Source organism: Xyrauchen texanus, chromosome 27, assembly GCF_025860055.1.
Source record: "Xyrauchen texanus isolate HMW12.3.18 chromosome 27, RBS_HiC_50CHRs, whole genome shotgun sequence".
Taxonomy (NCBI): Eukaryota; Metazoa; Chordata; class Actinopteri; order Cypriniformes; family Catostomidae; genus Xyrauchen; species Xyrauchen texanus.
The window spans coordinates 2,144,547-2,163,121 of record NC_068302.1 but is presented as its reverse complement, the minus strand read 5'-3'; the positions used below and the strand labels follow the sequence as shown (position 1 = coordinate 2,163,121).

Below are 18,575 nucleotides of genomic sequence, written 5' to 3'. Positions count from 1 at the left end.
AGGACGCCATATGCCCCAGGAGCCTCTGGAAAAGTTTTAGAGGGACCACTGTGCCTGGCTTGAAGGAAGCGAGGCAGTCCAGCACCGACCGAGCACGCTCGCTCGTGAGACGTGCTGTCATTGAGACTGAGTCTAACTCCAACCCGAGAAAAGAGATGCTCTGAACCGGAGTAAGCTTGCTCTTTTCCCAGTTGACCTGAAGCCCCAAGCGGCTGAGGAGCCGGAGCACCTGGTCTCTGTGTGTGCATAGTAACTCTCGAGAGTGTGCTAGGATGAGCCAGTCGTCGAGGTAGTTGAGAATGCGGATGCCGGCTACTCGTAGCAGGGCAAGGGGAGGACTTTGCGACCTTCGTGAAGACGCGAGGGGACAGAGACAGGCCGAAGGGGAGGACTTTGTACTGAAACGCCTGGCCGTCGAACGCGAACTGTAAGAAGGGTCGGTGTCGTGGCAGAATTGAGACGTGGAAGTACGCGTCCTTCAGGTCTACCGCTGCGAACCAATCTAGATGCTGAACGCCAGCCAGAATATTTCTCTGCATGAGCATTTTGAACGGGAGTTTTAACAAGGCCCGATTGAAAACTCACAGGTCCAGGATAGGCCGCCGCCTTTCTTGGGTACAATGAAGTAAGGGCTGTAGAAACCCTTCCTCATTTCGGTTGGAGGGACGGGCTCTACCGCGCCCTTGGCCAAGAGGGTCACGATTTCCGTGCGCAGGGAACTGGCATGCTCGCCGTGTACTGCGGAAAAGCGGACGCCCCTGAAGGGGGCGGGAGCCGGGCAAACTGAATTGCGTAACCGAGTTGAATGGTCCAGTGCAGCCAGCGTGATGCGTTGGGGAGCGAAAGCCACGCTTCCCAGCTCTGCGCTAGGGGCACCAAAGGGACGAGTATTTTGGACGTACCCCGGCGGGGCCTCGCAGCGGGGGCGGAACAGGTAATGCAGCGTCGGGCGGCTTCGTTGCAGCCTGAGGCTGAGGTGCTGAGAATAGACTCAAAGCACTTACCTTGCTCCGCACACCCGGCAGGGGGCGGGTTCGTGACTGAGGAGGAGGTCTGATGCTGGCGTCCTCTGGACTCGTCTGAACCGGCCAGCCGGGGGACAGTCGTGGGCAGGCGGAAGGCGGGATCGCCGCATCCGGTGTACCGGGACTGTCGTAATCTGAAAGCAGATTGCCGTGAGAATGGCATTTGCGGGCCAGGTGACCCAGAGGTAAAGGAAATAGCTCTTATGGAGAATGTGGGTACCACAGCCCCGTCAGGGCAAATGAAAAAACAAAGGATTCTCCTCCCGGCCCTCCACCGGGGGACGGAGCGGTCTTACCACCTCCGGAGCTAACATCTTCGGCTCTGGGTCGGCTGTCTCAGGAACGCTTGGGAGCCTTCCGGGTCCTAGAGGGGGTTCGTGAGACAGGGGGCGTGCGCCGCCTGCGGGGTGCTCGATGTTGGGGCTGAGAGCTGGGCCCGGGTTGAGGCGGAGCAGGAGCTGGTTTCTTCGCAGGGGGACGCCCTCGGCGGGCAGACGGGGCAGGGCCCGTAGTGGCAGGTCTGCGGCGGGGCATGATGCTTGAGAGATGGCCTCCGTCTGCTTCTTCACCGCGGAGAACTGTTGGGCGAAGTCCTCGACGGTGTCGCCGAAAAGGCCAATCTGAGAGACAGGTGTGTCCAGGAGGCGGTTCTTGTCGGCCTCACGCATCTCGACCAGATTGAGCCAAAGATGGCGTTCCTGGACCACTAGGGTGGCCATCGCCTGTCCGAGTGCCTGCGCTGTGGCCTTCGTCGCTCTCCAGGCGAGGTTGGTCGCTGAGCGCAGTTCCTGCGGCACATCAGGAACGGGTCCACCCCCGTGCATGTTTCTGAGTGCTTTGGCCTGGTGGACTTGCAGGAGGGCCATCGCATGCAGGGCGGAGGCAGCGCGTCCAGCCGCACTGTAGGCCTTCGCGTTGAGCGAGGGTGGTGAGAGTGGAGCGGGTGGCACCTAGACGGGTGGAGAGTGGGGCTCTCCACGTAGACGTCAGCTCGTCATGCACCTCCGGGAAAAACGGGACCGGGGGGATGCGAGGCCGCGAACGGCGCGCTGCCCCCAGGAACCAGTCATCCAACCGTGAAGGCTGTGGGGAGGATGGAGGGTTCCAATCCAACCCCACGCTCACGGCGGCCCCGGGAAAGCATGTCAGACATCTGAGCGTCGGCCTCAGCCTGGGCCTGCTGGCCCGAAGGCGGCAGTCCAGGGTAGTCCTCGGCATCAGACATCACACTCTCCGATGCAGCGGCGAGCTCATCTGCTTCGGGCTCGGGAGGATAGACAGCCAGGCCGTGAGGCGAGCCGCTATCGCAGCGAGCGTGGACGGGGACCAGCGAGCGTGTCGGGGAACGGGAGGTTCGCGGGGGGCTACCCGGCGAGCGTGTCGGGGAATGGGAGGTTCGCGGGGCTGCACCCGCTGCCGCCCCCAAATCGCCCCCACCGCCAACCGCATCGTCCTCAATCCCGTGGGAAGAAGGAGCAATGCGGGGTGCAGCTGGGGTGGCTTGCTTTCTGTTGAAAGCAAGCCGCGACCGCAACGTGGTCATGGTCATGTTCTCGCAGTGAGAACATGAACCATCCACAAACGCCGCCTCGGTGTGATCGCGGCCCAAACACACGAGACAGCGCCTGTGGCCATCTGAAGTGGAGAACACTCTACCGCATCCAGGAACAACACAGGGGCGGAAGGGCATCTTGAAAAAGACGTGTCCTGAAAAGGACGTTCAACGCCGCTGTGTATTGCTCTTTTAGAGAAATTACTCTTTTAATAGGAATTTACTCTTTTAAATACACAATGTGTGTGTGTGTGTCTGCGCTGTCGAAGCGCTCAGGGGCAACAATGCACGCCGTGCAATGTGAAGGAGAAAGCCGCTGTTGTGCGCCGTCAAGATCCAACAGCATGCAGATCGTCAGAGGAAACAGGAGCATTTATAGTGGTGTGTAACTCGCAGCAAACTGCAGACAGACCATCGGCTCCGAAGAAATTTTCTGAATGAACTCCCGTATTTGCGCCGCTTAAATACCCGTATGTCCGGGGGCCGGACATGCAAATACCGGCTGCCAACTCTCATTGGCCTTTTTTCATAGATCAGAGGTGGATATCGGCGCTCAAGAGAGACCCCTAGTGTCGCTTCTCCGACACAACGTGGAGAGAGCGACAGAAGGGGAACCATTATGTCTATGGAAAGTCCCCATAAAACATGGAAACACAACATGTGTGTGTGTGTGTGTGTGTGTGTGTGTGTGTGTGTGTGTGTGTGTGTGTGTGTGTGTGTGTGTGTGTTAATACCGTGATGTTGGCAAAGCGGCTGATGTCAGAGGGTGTGATGGTCATTGAAGGACACTGCTGTGCGCCGTCACCTGTGCTGATCCATGAGCGTGACAGAGATCTGCTGGAGCAATCCTGCTCAACTGAACACCTGCATATCAAAACACATCACACCAGCTGAACATATGCACACACCCCAGAGCAACACAGAGCCCATGAGAGACATACACACATTTTGGTACCACAAAAATAGTGCGGCCATCTCATGGACAGGTGTTCATTACACGTGTAATTCCACTGTGTGGCATAAAAACTTTAAAAAAGTTAAATGATCACCAAAACGGATGAGGTTTTTGAGATAAATGCTCTCTTGAGTTTTAGATCAACAAAACCGACCTTCCTGCCCTAATTCTTAAACCTAAACCTGACAGATAGTGTCAGAAAAAGAAATATGAGATGAAACACAAACACACAGTCATTTTGTGGTGCTTCTAGACACTTTTCGCTCACGTGTTGTTTCGTGTCCTTTGCATCACATGTGCAACACTCTATCAGCTACTGTCTAGTAAATGTAGTTGATACTGTAATGCAAACGCACTACAATAAACATTTCACGTGTGATTTGTGTGAAAGTGAATAAAAGTCATTCACAACCACTAGTGTTCATTTAAATCATTTTGCATAAATGTAGGTATAGTAAAGTAATTTTATATTACACACACACACAAACACTTTCAGACTTTTTACATTTTCAATAAAACCTCACTTTGTGTGTTTTTTAAGAGATTTAAATTACGGGGACACTAGAAATGTCCTCATACACCACATTTATAGCATAATACCCTTGTAATTACCAGTTTATAACCTAAACAATTGTCCTTGTAAACCACTTAACCCCACCCCCCAACACACACACACACACACACACACACACACACTCACACAAACACAGACACTCTCTCACACACACTCACACACACACACACTCACACACAATCACACACACACACACACACACATGTTGGTCTACCTATCATTATGAGGACTTTCCATAGACATAATGACTTTTATACTGTATAAACTATAGATTCTATCCTCTAAACCTAACACAACCCCTAAACCTAACCCTCACAGAAAACCTTCTGCATTTTTACATTTTCAATAAAACATTGTTTAGTATGATTTTTAAGCGATTTGAATTATGGGGACACTAGAAATGTCCTCATAAATCACATTTATAGCATAATACCCTTGTAATTACTAATTTGTAACTTACAAAATTGTCCTCGTAAATCACAAAAACACGCGCACACACACACACACACACACACAGTCTCACACACACACTGACACTCTCACACACACACACACACACACACAGTCACACACACACTGACACTCTCACACACACACACACACACTTACTCAAGTGGCATATTTGAATCTATTTATAATTTAGCAAAGGGAAACACTTGTGTCATGTGTTCATTGGGAGTAATATCTGCTTGTTCTCTTGTATTCAATTCAAGGAATAATTTAGACATGAAGGGTTGAATGTTGTTTAGGGGTCAAAGGTCATACTGTTATGTGTGTGTGAGCGATAGAGTCACAGAATGGGCAATTCATTATAGATCAAATGTAAAGTATATTGATTAAGACAATGAGATATATAGTAGTTTTGAATATTTCTCAGTGTTTGTGTCTTAAAAACACAAACTTTGTCAAAAGCTGTATATTTGTTTATTGCATGTGTGTGTGTGTCCACAGTTTTAAAGTAGTTCAGAAAACAGCCAGAACAATGAGGTCATTATGCCAAGAATAGAACAGAATGAGTGTGACATCACTGAAAAATCCCCTGCAAACACACACACACAACACACATACAACATACACATAAAAGCACGCACACTCTCGCACAGAGCTTAAAAACTTGTATTGAAATTTTTATATTTCCTTTCATTTGATGACCATCAACTTCATAAGCACAGAATAATCCTTCTTCCCACTACTGAAGTCGGAATTATGACTATGTTGCGTTCAAGAGTTTTGTTGTTGGACAGAAAAGGAAAAATGCGTCAGGTTCATTCTTGAGAATATTATTGAAGAACTCATATTTTGACACTGTAACACATGCTAGTCAGCTTGCTGAAGATAAAGCAATTTTGGTCAAATATAAAATTTTTCCATGTAAAAAAAATAAAATGCAATCACAATATGCATCAAATGGTTTCTAATATCTGTGTCTAATGTTTATTACTGAAACAAGACAGCTGTATTTACAAATGAATAAAACCATCATTTAATACATGAATCCAGACTCTTCTCTGACATGCTGAAAGTTTAAGTCACATGTCAGACAGGAGGAGGGCGCTGAAATATGAATCATTTCAATAGCATTTGAAGGCAGCATTAGTGTTGAAGGATTTAGTGACATTTTTGTGGGACAGAAATTGTGTGTAAAATTAAGTTATTCATTGATACATAAATGTAAAAGTTGTATGTGTATAGATCATAAATTAACATGTACATTAAATATAATATAAATATATAATAAATACAAACATTTTTGAAATATATTTCTAACCCTTAAACCGCAGGAAAAAAAATACGTCCCCGTGGCAAAGGTTTAAAAGTAGCCCAAAACAGAGCTAAAACTGCAACTGTAACTGGAAACAGCAGATACCCAAAACCCCCTCCATACCCCTGTCAGCCGTTAATATAATGAACTACAATGATTCAACATTTACATATGAAGTTTTGGCAAAAGTTTGGACATTGTCACTACAGACTGTAAAAAAAAGACACTCAAAATGAAAGGATTCTTTACTGTTTCATGAACTCAAATTAAAATGTGAAATTCTGCCAGAAATACTGCCCACTTCTCGGTACACAATGAGTTCACTCATGGGCAGAGCAACCAACCCCCCCCACACACACACACACACACACACACACACACACACACACGACCTGGGCTGAAAAGCTTCTCAGTGCAGTTTGACATTTCCCATCACTATCATGAGATCAACAGTTTCAGTAAAACAAAACCGATTCATGTAGAAAACACAGCGTAGAGTTTCCACACTTCTTCAGTTGTGCTTTCACCCAGTGACTGTTCCTTTAAATTCCACACATTCAGGAAAGCTCTTGGATAAAGATAAACTCCACAACAACTTGAATAAATGTTACAAAAACTGGATTTAGAAGTCATTGTGTTTTATTTCCATATTAAGTCTTTCACTGCGAACTCCCAAAAACATGCTTCAAATTTAGCATATCTATACGTATATGATCATGATGTCAATTGAGATGTTTTACCTTCTCTCCAGTGTACACCAGCCGCAGTGAGCATCACTAGCACTCAGACATTCACTGCAGGAGCTGTACTGCGCACAACCTGCCACCTTCACCCGCAACAGCTGCACAATCAGAAACACAATGTTACACACAAATACACACGTGCCCTTTAAATGGTACATGGCTTATATAGCACCTTTTTCACATACAGTATCTACACAATAATGACACTGTATCACATACTTTTTAATGTAAGTACATAGTTAAATTAATACTTCATTAAATCACCCTCATGTCATTCCAAACCAATCCAAATATGACTTAATTTCATGAATGCTCAGTTATATGGCACTATACCATGTCTTCTGTTGGCATACAATGACTTTGCATGGTGAACAGACCTTTATTAAGTCATTATTCACTCTCAAATAAAATCAAAAGATTGATTTGAGTCCACAGCGCTGAAATCTGATACGGAGGCTACGTCTATAACATCACACGTTGTTGAAGGCATGTCGTGATGTTGGATTTAGTGTTGTACGTGGACTTTTTTAATGGTTTGATTTGAGAGTAAATAACAAATTTAATTACTGTCTGTTCATCATACAAAGTAATCGGATGTCTTCAGAAGACTTGGAATATGATGCTTGAGTTACTTTTGGGTTTTAAAATGTTCAAGTGGGACACTATGTGCTGTCATTGTACTGAATTCAGCCAGCAGGACATTCACAGACATTTCCATTTGTGTTCTGAAGAGGAATGAAAACTGATGGGTTTGGAATAACATGAGGGTGAGTAAATAAGGGAACTATTCCTTTAAATAAAGTGGTAAAAATACACATGTTCACATGTGAGGTGGAGAGATGTGAGCAAACACTTGAATGTTCTCATGTGTATCAGACTAACAAACTGCCGTCATACAGTCATATGTTCAGCTTCACACCCTTCATCAATGTTCTCACTCGAATGATTATTCACACAATACAGTCTTCTATCACCTCACGCGCCAAATGCACCCCAAAAAAGACTTGCCGTCTGATAGCGAGTGTGTGTGATGAATATAGAGTGCATCTGATTATACAGCCCTGTTTAATACAGATATACAGCACACGACCAGTCACATGTTTGGACACACTTAACTGAATTTATGTTTCTCATGAATGAAAAAAAAAACATTTGGATCTAAAGGCTTGGAGTAGTTTTGTAGACAAATATAAATTGTGCCCACTTATGAATTTCTTTACAAACCAAAATGTGTTAAATCAAATCAAAGATATGTATGTATGTGCTACATCATGTGTATGAAAGTGATTTTGTAAGTAGGATTGAACTCACGTGGTGTGTCGTCATGAGGTACAGGTAGTTCTTGTCACTGGGGTCAAAGGTCATGATGTGGTGCACTGGTTCATTAGCAGGCAGTTTCAGTGACCACGTGTTTGCCACAGAGAGGTTACTCAATAGAGACAGCTGTAGAACAAACACACACTTTATGTTCAGAACAACATACTTCTATATGTAAACTGTGCACATTATTTATGAAACAACAGAGCACTGTGTCCTGCAGTCAGTGTCAGTATACATTATGTTGATCTTAGTCTTCATTTTGTCAAATGTCAATTCAATTTAGTCAAAATTTCATCATGTAACATTCATTAATTTTACTCTGAATAAAATGACATGAATTTAGTCTACAAAAATCTAACATTTTATTTGATGATGATGTGAAAAATGACACAAAAAAATGTAGAAACTACTAACAAACCTTTAAACATGAATCTAAAATATTCAATTTGAATCTATTTTATAAATGTAAGATTAACAACATGAGAACACCTGAGCTCCTGAACAGAATAATATCCTGAAGTATTAGCTACTTTTACAAGTTACTCTATTGTGAATTCCTCACTTTAAGAGAAAGCATGTTTTTAAGTAAACAGTGCATTTACAATGAAAGTTATGCATTGTGACTAGCATGTAACTTAGTTCACTGGCTTCATTGTTTGGGATATTTGAATAATTTCTTTATAGATTTTATTTCTTTATATAAAAACAATATTAGATGCATTGTTAATATCTTGTAGTTTTCTTTTTCTCATTATATTTTCATCAACAGTATGTTTTAATTAAATATGTTTGTCATCATGATGTTCGTCCCGTCTTCATATTTGTTCATCAACAAACATTTTCATCAGTAATTTCATTGATGACATTAACGCTGCCCACAATGCAATGTTCTTGACTTGATCTTCCATTTCCAGTGTGTTGAACAGGGGTATCGCTAGGACATACCATCCAGGTCTCGAGCTTGAATGATTTGTCCAGTCCTGAATGTTTGGTTCGGAATTGCAGATGTTAGAGTGGAACTGAAGCGGGAGTTAAGCAAACTCAATGATACTCATCTACTGTTTGACACTTTATACATGCTAAATATGCTTCCTCATTTAAAACACACATGATTCAAGCCTGGTTTGCACGAGTTTTGCACGAGCCATCACAAAACCACTCGCGTGAAACTGCAGTATTACTTTCACCTGGCCCCACAGTCCATCTTACGTGCTGTTCTCGAGAGCCCGAGGCATTTACTTGAGGAGCACCGCAGTTGCACTCTTCTCAAACAGACGAAACCAGACTTAATGTGCTCTGCTCTATCCTACTGTTCCTCTGCAGCACGTGTCATCTGTGCTTCTCTTGATATCTTGGTACTTACCACAAAACTATTGCAAACCATTTGATTTCTACTCAGAATTGTCTAGTTGAAAACACTACGGAGAAAATCAAACATCTCAAAAAGCTAAACAGCACTGACATGGTCAAGACTAAAGAGTAACCTAACAGAAATAAGGAGCCATCCATGGTCTTACCTATGTTTATTATGACATCACACTTTACATATAAGGGAAAGTAAAAGGACATTAAAATCTGGACCTCAAAAATGTATAGAAAGATTATGGACAGAATTTTCCTCCTGTGTAATGTTCTGTACTGGCCTTGTTTGACTTCACTAGCACTGTCCCAGCTCAATAAAGTGTTTTACTTATTGGTACTTTTAGAAAATTATTATAGTCTCATAACTAATCTCATAGAAATAAGATGTTATTTAAACGTTAGTTAGAGCAAGTAAATTACATTTACAAACTAAACATTTTACAGATGCTTGGATAATGGAAATAAGTCAGAGTACCAAAATACTTCAGATACCTTAGAGTATCATTTAAATAAAATAGTTTAAAGAAAAAACCAAGGCATTGCCATCACTTTAGCATGTACTGTTTCTTTTAAAGGCCATTGTGAGACACCTCAGTTAGTGAGGTCATGTATACATTGTTTCCTATTCTTCCATTCAAGGTACACAAGAAAATGTAGAAATGCTGCTCACAAACTCATTAAAATCACATGTTTTCGTGCTGTTCTTTTAAAAAAGATATCATGGTGAGCATGCCCCCGAACCCCCTACAATTCGAGGGAACACTATTTTACTTTATTGGTGAAATATTAAAGGCTAGAAGGCCAGAAACTCCCATACTATGCAGAACACAATATGTAATATACATTGTTTTTCAATGCATTCATAGCTTAGGTTGGATTCTAGCCCCTGATGTTTTCAAATCTTAGAGACACCCCTGGTGTTGAATGAACCAGAAGTAATATCAGCCACAATTGTTTTTCTTAAAATAATTACTTGATCAGACTGCCAAGAGTTTATACATTTTTACACAAGATGGACTTCAAAACAAAGGTTCACTAGGAGAATGTCATGTTATTTCTGAGATGATAACTGATGCCACTTGCTGAATTAACCTGAAACATGTGATTGGTTGGCCACTAATCGCAGGATTGGTGGTTCAAATCCCGGCCCACGTGACTGTGTGATACTCTGATATGCCGAATTGTCCTTGGGCAAGACACTGAACCCCAAGTTGCTCTCAATGGCAGGCTAGCACCTTACATAGCAGCACTGCTGTCATTGGTGTATGAATGTGTGTGTGAATGGGTGAATGAGTAACAGTGTAAAGCGCTTTGAATAGCGCTAAGGTTAAAAAGGTGCTAGTGCAGACCATTTACATGTTGAGGTCACTTGAAAGCAATGCTAAAAAAGTATACTACTGTTTATCACTGAATACTGCAAGCTGTTTCACATAAAATTTTTGTAAATATACTGTATCTGCAACATACTAGTATTCAGTTCAGAATATAGACTCAGAGAAAACATACTTCTGAAGTATATGAAGTTATGAACCTCTGGTGGGGGTATTTTAAGATCAGGGACATTTTTTTGTTTTTTTGTTTGACTGACTAACTGTAAACGTTCTTGAAAACTCCTAGTTTTGAATGAGATGACAGTAGATGAGAGGAAGGGAATTTTAATGATATGATATCATAATGTGCTATAATGATCATCCTGAGAATGTTGAGAAAAGAGCATGTGAACAGTGGGGTGGTGAAAAACATCTGACACCCCAAAATGAACCAGCAGACATGAGGTGGTAATTACTTATGTAGGCAATCTCACAAAGACACAGACACAACAACTCTCAAACAGTGTACATGTGTGGCTAAATGTCACAGAGCGAGAGAAAGACAAAGAGACCTAAGAGCAGAGGGACAGTTCAAAGGATTTATTAACAATAAATAGCAACTTAAACTGTGCTGGTGAAAGAATGGAGAACCCGACACCAGCTGCAGTAGCAGGGGGAGAAGCTCATGGATGTGTGCGCACCATGGCCCTGCAGTGGGCAGATCCGTGAGGACTCTGTTGAAGCGTAGTGAGGTGCAGAGAACAACAGTACAGCAGACTAGAAGGCAACCACACTCCCGACATGCGGGCAGAGACAGGACCAACTAGGCAGAGATAGTGAGGTAAGTTGCTTCACACCAAACAACAATCTAGTAAAGATACTGACAGCACGAAGGGATTAAGTAGAAAGTGAATAAGTGGGGAACCAGGTGCTGCTAGCACACTAATTAGTAGAACAATCAGTATTCCCATGGAAACAATGAACATGCATGCCGACACCGCCTGTGAAACATGAGTGAGAGAAATAACAAAACAAACAGAACAACCCGATAAACTCACTGGAACCGTGACAGTAACCTGCCCCCCCCCCCCTTCCAAGGATGCCTCCTGGCATCCCCAGCAGAATTACCTTGCTGGAGGTGGAACTGGTCTATGAGGGCATGATCCCGGATGTCCCGAGCTGGGACCCAACATCTCTCCTCAGGTCCATAACTCTTCCAGGCAACCAGGTACTGGAACCCTCTGCCCCTCTGCTTCACATCAATCAGACCAGATCAGTTGAGGTATCTCCTGACTGTGTATACCGGAGATACCTCAACAAGAAGTGGAGGAGGTGGGACGGGTGTGGTGGGATGTAAATTAGAATGCAAGACAGGTTATATTTTTGGAGACGAGAAAAACAGTGTGAATGCGTTTGCGGTAAGGAGGTAGTTTAAGATGAACCATCGCTGGACTAATGACCTTGGTGATGGGAAATGGCCAGATAAACTGGGAACCAAGCTTACGTGAGGGGAGTCGGAGTGGAATGTCCTTAGCGGACAACCAAACCTTCTGCCTGCACACGTAAGCTGGAGGCTTTGACCAGTGTTGGTCCGCTGACCTCTTAACACGAGTGCCAGTCCATATGAGGGCTTCTCTGGTGGCTTTCCAGGTGTGCCGGTACCTCTGAATGAATGCGTAGGTGGACGGAACCTGAACGGTGGGCTCTTATGTGGGGAATGAATGCTGAAGACATGGTTTATGACTGCCACCACTGTCTCCCTTGCTGTGGGAAATTTTGGGAGGAGAATGTAATTAGCCACCTTTGAGAACTGGTCAACAACAGTACAAATTACTGTGTTGCCATGGGAGTTGTTGGGGGGGTTGTTGCAGTTACAAAATACATGGCAATGTGTGACCATGGTCTAGAAGTGACAGACAGTAGTTGGAGGGGGGTTACAAGAGGTCTTATTTGTAATGCAAATGGGGCACGCGACTACAAACTGGCGAAAGTCTTGCGGAAGCGATTGCCACCAGAATCGCTATCTAATCAGCATCTAGGTATCTAATGAGTGACCCCACTGTAGTCCTAACTGATCACGGAACAAACAACCAACTCACTGGGCATGTAGCGGGGGACACTGTGTTTTGTAGCGCAGCACAGACTTTAGCATCCACCTCCCAGTATACCATGTCTACCACTCAAGTGGTGGATAGAATGGATCCGGTGGGACGGTGGAGGACTCGACCACAAAAAAAACAAGACACCTAGTCGTGCTTAATGTTTCTATAGTCCGAGCGATACGAGAAAATGAATCGAGAGAATGGCTGAAAAATGGTGCCCAGTGAGCCTGTCTAGAGTTAAGACGTTTGGCACTATGACAGTACTCTAGGTTCTTATGATCAGTCCAGACAATGAAAGGTAACCCCAAACCCTCTAACCAATGACGCCACTCACCCAAAGGCAACCGGACAGCCAGAAATTCTCTGTTACCAACATTGTGGTTCGGTTCTGCTGGCACATGGATGCATCTTTCCATCCGAGAAAGAGCGCTGCGACAGGATCACTTTGACACACACCTCAGAAGCATCCACCATCACCACAAACTGACATGTAGGATCGGGAGTTACAAGGATATGATGTTGTGAGTACTAAGTTGCATCCTACAACAAAACACAAAACTAGACAGGGAGACAACAGAGGGTGTGGGCGGTGATAAGTTAATCTAACTGGACTATAGTTACCCGCCATTCGGAAGCCAAGTCGATGTCCATAAATTTCCCTTTGGCTCTGGAATCCACCAGGGCTGAGACCGTGTGACTGATAGATCCATAATTCAGCCAGGCCAGGAGAAGTGTGTGTAATCCAGGGGCTTTGTCCAAGGTTGTTGTGCTCACCAGTAACCCCCTTCCTACTGACAAGCGATGTCTTTTTTACCAGACATGAAGCTGAAAAATGACCAGAACGGGCACAATAAAAGCATAATCTTTGAACATCTCTGCTTCTCCTTATGTGAGATCCGAATTCTCCTGACTTCCATGGGCTCTGTGTTGTGCTGTGATTCTGGTGACCTGGCCGAAGAGGTGGACTAGGTTGGATGGCCAGCTGTCCGGGTCGGTGGAGAGAGGCATCCACGGTGGCGATGGCATAGGGCCAGACATTGATCTACTTGGATGGCCAGATCCACCAAATTGTCAAAGCATGGAGGCAGATTCAAAGCATAGATTCTGTCCTGGATCTTTCCACTCACAAGAAGCAGCCAGGGTGCGGAACTCGATTGCATAAACTGAGACTCTGCAATCTCCCTGAGACAGTCTGGATAAGACCCTCGCCCCCTCCCGACCTTGAGCCAAACAATCAAACACCCAACAGAGCTCCATGGAGAAGGCATTAAATGAAGCGCAACAGGGATGTTTCTTTTCCCACATGGCGGCCCCCAATTCACCGGCCCTTCTGGTGAGGAGTGTGATTACGCAAGCCCACCTTCATTGTCTCTGATGGGAAAGCAGAGGGATTTAACGTTAAGAACAAGGAACATTGTGAAAGGAATGTGCTACAGGATCCCGCCCGGGGGTTGGAGAATGGATCCAAACCTCTGAGTGCCCAGAAACATGGAGATCCGCCGGAGCCGGTGAGTGGGCCTCCTGAGTGAAACCAGCATCTGGAAGTTGGCGGCGTTGTTGAATGACAGAGGTGAGCTCAGTGAATAGCAATAGCATAAATAGCAACTTAAACTGTGCTGGTGAAGAATGGAAAACCCGGCACCGGTTGTAATAGCAGGGGGAAAAGCTTGTAGATGTCTGTGCGGCCATGGGCAGATCTATGAGGACTCTGTTGAAGTGTATTGAGGAGCAGAGAACCAGCGCACAGCAGACTGGAAAGCAATCAATCTTCCGACATGCGAGCAGAGATGACATCCAAACAGATACACGAGACAGGACCAACGAAGCAGAGAGAGTGAGGTAAGTTATTTCACACCAAACAACAATCTAGCGAAGATTCTGACAACAGGAAGGGATTAAGAAGGGAGTGAATCAGCGGAGAACCAGGTGTTGCTTGCATGCTAATTAGTGACATGATTAGCATTCCCCTGGGAACAATCAGTGTTCCCATGGAAACACTGACCATGCTTGCCGGCAGCGCCTGCGAAACATGAGGGAGAGAAATAACAAAACAAACATAACAAACCGACAAACTCACCAGAGCTGTGACCCTCAAAGCATGGGACAAATTAGAAAAGGTTTTGCTATCTCAAAGCAAGAACATAGTACTCACAACATCATGGAAAATACTTTTCATTGACTATTGTTTTTTTATAATTATATTTTCAATCTCCTAAACCAAACCCACACAAACCAGCAAGACACTATTGAGACACTATTATTATAGTTCGTTTTTCTGCATTTCTGATCAGATTGTGCCCAACCAACCACATTGTCCTTCAAAGTATATTTTGCAAAGCATGCCCACAACAACTGATTTGTAATACACTTTTAGTACAGTCAATGGACGGCACATTCACAGTTGTCAAACGTGCAACATTTTACTAAAATCCTCTAAAATTACAGTTTTCCCTGCACTGCCATCCAGCCAAGCGACACCACTGCTAAACCAGCAGCGCAAAACATACAGTGCAACCAGTGTAGTCTGATTCCAAAATAAATGACTCAGTAATACTTTATAATAAGTTGCCATTGATTTCCTTTAGTAAATGAATTAGTTATCATGAACAAACAATAAACAACATCTTTTTTTACAGCATTTATTAACCATTGTCAATGTTAGTTAATAAAAATACAATTGTTCATTGTTGGTTCATGTTGGTTCATTGTGCATTCATTAATGTTATCATACACACCTTTTAATTTTAGAATAATGCAAGTCAAGCACATCGCAGATAAATGCCCCTTTTTCAGCTGAATTTAGCATCGGATTTGGCTGTTTGGATTTTTTTTTTAATTGGTCGCATAAACACAATGTTATTTAACTGTTTTCTGAAGGTTTCTTTCTTTTTAGACTAGTCGACTCCAAAATTTTTATTTAAACATAAGTTAAATTAGTCATCCTACACATCCCTAAAAATAACCTTCACACAAACCTTTCTGTATTTTTAATTCAATTTTAAAAAAAAATTGGTATGTTTGTTAAGCCATTTTCCTCATGGAAACTGTTGGCTGCTCTCCACAATGTAGCCAATTTGAGGTTTTAGTATCCATGAAAACAACCATCCACAAAAAAATTCAAATAGTTCAAGTATTCAGCGTAAGATATGACTACAGAAGAAACAGTTATCAGAGGAGCAAATAAATGACAGAAAGCTGGTGCCACAAGAATACAGTGACTGTGTTTGTTGCTGTTCATATGCCTTTCTATGCTTTCACAAAGACACACATACAGTCAAGGACATCTGCAGGACAGCAATGATAAAGCAGATGGGTCAACACACACACACACACACACACACACCTGCTCAGAGGAGTTGTTTCTGTCCACCACAACATCAGAGAAAACATTATATTCCCTCACTCACACTGCCATGTGTGTGCGTGTGTGTGTGCTTGCGTGTGTGCGCGCTCGTGCGCGTGCGTATGTGTGTGTGTGTACAGCATCAAAGACTTTATGGAAGATAAAACAATGCATGCTTTATTCTGTACAGTGCAGCAAACATGAATGTGAAGACTGCTTTTGATTATAGGTGAATATATGGATGAACAGACAGATGGATGTCAGGTTGAAAGTTGGTACATAAGCAGAGGTTGAGTTGCAATTTAATGTAACTCTACTAACACAGATCCTCAAATAAGCTTATCTCACCATCCCAAATCACATTACACACACTCCCCAAACCATCAGCACACTCATGAAACCACCTGCAGACAGACAGACACACACACACACACACACACACACACACACACACACACACACACACACACACACACACACACACATGTTGTGTTTCCATGTTTTATGGGGACTTTCCATAGACATAATGGTTTTTATACTGTACAAACTTTATATTCTATCCCCTAAACCTAACCCTACCCCTAAACCTAACCCTCACAGAAAACATTCTGCATTTTTACATTTTCAAAAAACATAATTTAGTATGATTTATAAGCTGTTTTCCTCATGGGGACCGACAAAATGTCCCCACAAGGTCAATCATTTCGGGTTTTACTATCCTTATGGGGACATTTGGTCCCCACAAAGTGATAAATACACTCACACACACACACACACACACACACACACACACACACACACAGGGCTCATATCTTGGAAAACAGGAATTTTCTTGTTGTTTTGAAATAAAAGTAGATTTAAATGCACAACCCTTTTTGAAACTAAACAGCAAGAAATTACTTGTGACATCACTACCATGAGCTCATTAACATATAACCACCCACATTTACAATGCATTTAAACATATTATGTTGTTAGCTTAGCAAAATGCTAACATCAAGCTCTATAGAGAACAACTGCATCTGGAAGTTAAAATCCCATACATTTTTTCCATGGGCAAATAGATTTGTAATGATTCCTTATACTGTACACCTTTAAAGACAGATCTACTGTGGGCTCCGAGGTTGCTAATCAAAGGTATATGCTTCTGTTGAATCAGTCCAGATTATTTCATCTTAATCATGTTTAATAGTAGAATTCCTGCTGAAGAACACTACCCACGGTCGTGGCAAACAAAGACCTCCAAAAGAGCGCTGCAGCTCCGCCCACTCCCCAGACACACTGTGAATGACACAATTGAGTTGCTCTCCCTAGTCCCTACACTCTCAAACTACTTATTAATTTGCAATAAACTTAAAATATATTGTTTCTATACTTACAGTATAATCAACTATTTTAAATTAATAGTTTTACATATTCATAGTTTTTAATTCGATTTATGTCATTCACTTCATGGGATTGTAGTTCATACCCTCATTAAATATGGCAAGTACACAGTCTTGTATCTGTTTTTTTTTTTTGTGTCATTTCCAAATACTTCTGTGCTTCAAATCAAAGTTTGTGATGATGTGATTCATCTCGGAGCTGCTTGGTTTGGTTCATGGCTTATAAGTGTTTTATTAAGGATTTTATGAAATCTCTATGAGAAAAATTAATGGGGAAAACACTTTCGGAAACCAAGGTAGCTGAAAATGTGTTTTATGGGAATCACTTGTGAGTGAAGTCTCTTGTGTGATTCACGTAGGGGGAGCACTATTTGTGTGACACTGCCTTTGTATGACAATCACCCCATCACTCACAATACATGATATTATGCAGAACTCATGCTTTATTGAGTGCCACATTAAAGATTGGAGAAAACACTCTCTCTAACACACACACACATACAAACACACACACATGAGCAGAGCCTCACCTCAAACACACACACATGCTCCAAAACAGCCCATTACATCTGGAGCAGACATCCCTGTCTTGGCAGGGGATCAAAAAGCCTTTTTCCAAGCTCTTTAAACAAGACTCCCTGCAGCCAGATATTTCTTATCTGTGTGAATGAAATACTCAATAATAGCATTGCTCACAAAGAGCTTTCCGTCTGAAGGCCATTTTCCATGGCTATAGAACAGAACTCCATGTTTTTCAGACTTTAAATAACTACTACAAAGGTGATTCTTACCCAGCATGACACACCTTGGTGGAATTCTGCCCTAATTAAGCATTTTTTTTAGGGTTTTGTTGCTTGCATGTGTTTTCATGAATAATGTTTTGGCAGTATTTTGGGTTTGTGTAAGCATGTGTGTGTGTGTGTGTGTCTGTGTGTGTTGAGTTAATAAAAGTAACTTCGAAGAAGCCCCATAATTGTAGCACAGGAACAGAGCAGAGAAATAATTTTGATTAACAATCCTTACAAAACCTACGGTGTTACTGTAGTACAGTAATGGCATCAGATTATATTTACTTCAATAAATAGCACAATAGTGAATTACCATATGTATATACACCCATGAGCCAAAACATTATGACCATT

The 18,575-nt window shown here is 43.1% G+C and overlaps 1 protein-coding gene across 1 annotated transcript in view; it reads right to left on the bottom strand.

The window, feature by feature from the left end:
* Window positions 1-18,575, bottom strand: part of LOC127620632 (plexin-D1-like) — a 108,533-nt gene that overhangs the window by 78,976 nt on the left and 10,982 nt on the right. The window contains exons 3-5 of the mRNA XM_052093822.1: window positions 7,923-8,054; window positions 6,609-6,709; window positions 3,312-3,441 (exon numbers count right to left, since the gene is read on the bottom strand). Coding sequence (XP_051949782.1) covers window positions 3,312-3,441; window positions 6,609-6,709; window positions 7,923-8,054 — 363 coding nt within the window. The remainder of the gene's footprint in view (window positions 1-3,311; window positions 3,442-6,608; window positions 6,710-7,922; window positions 8,055-18,575) is intronic.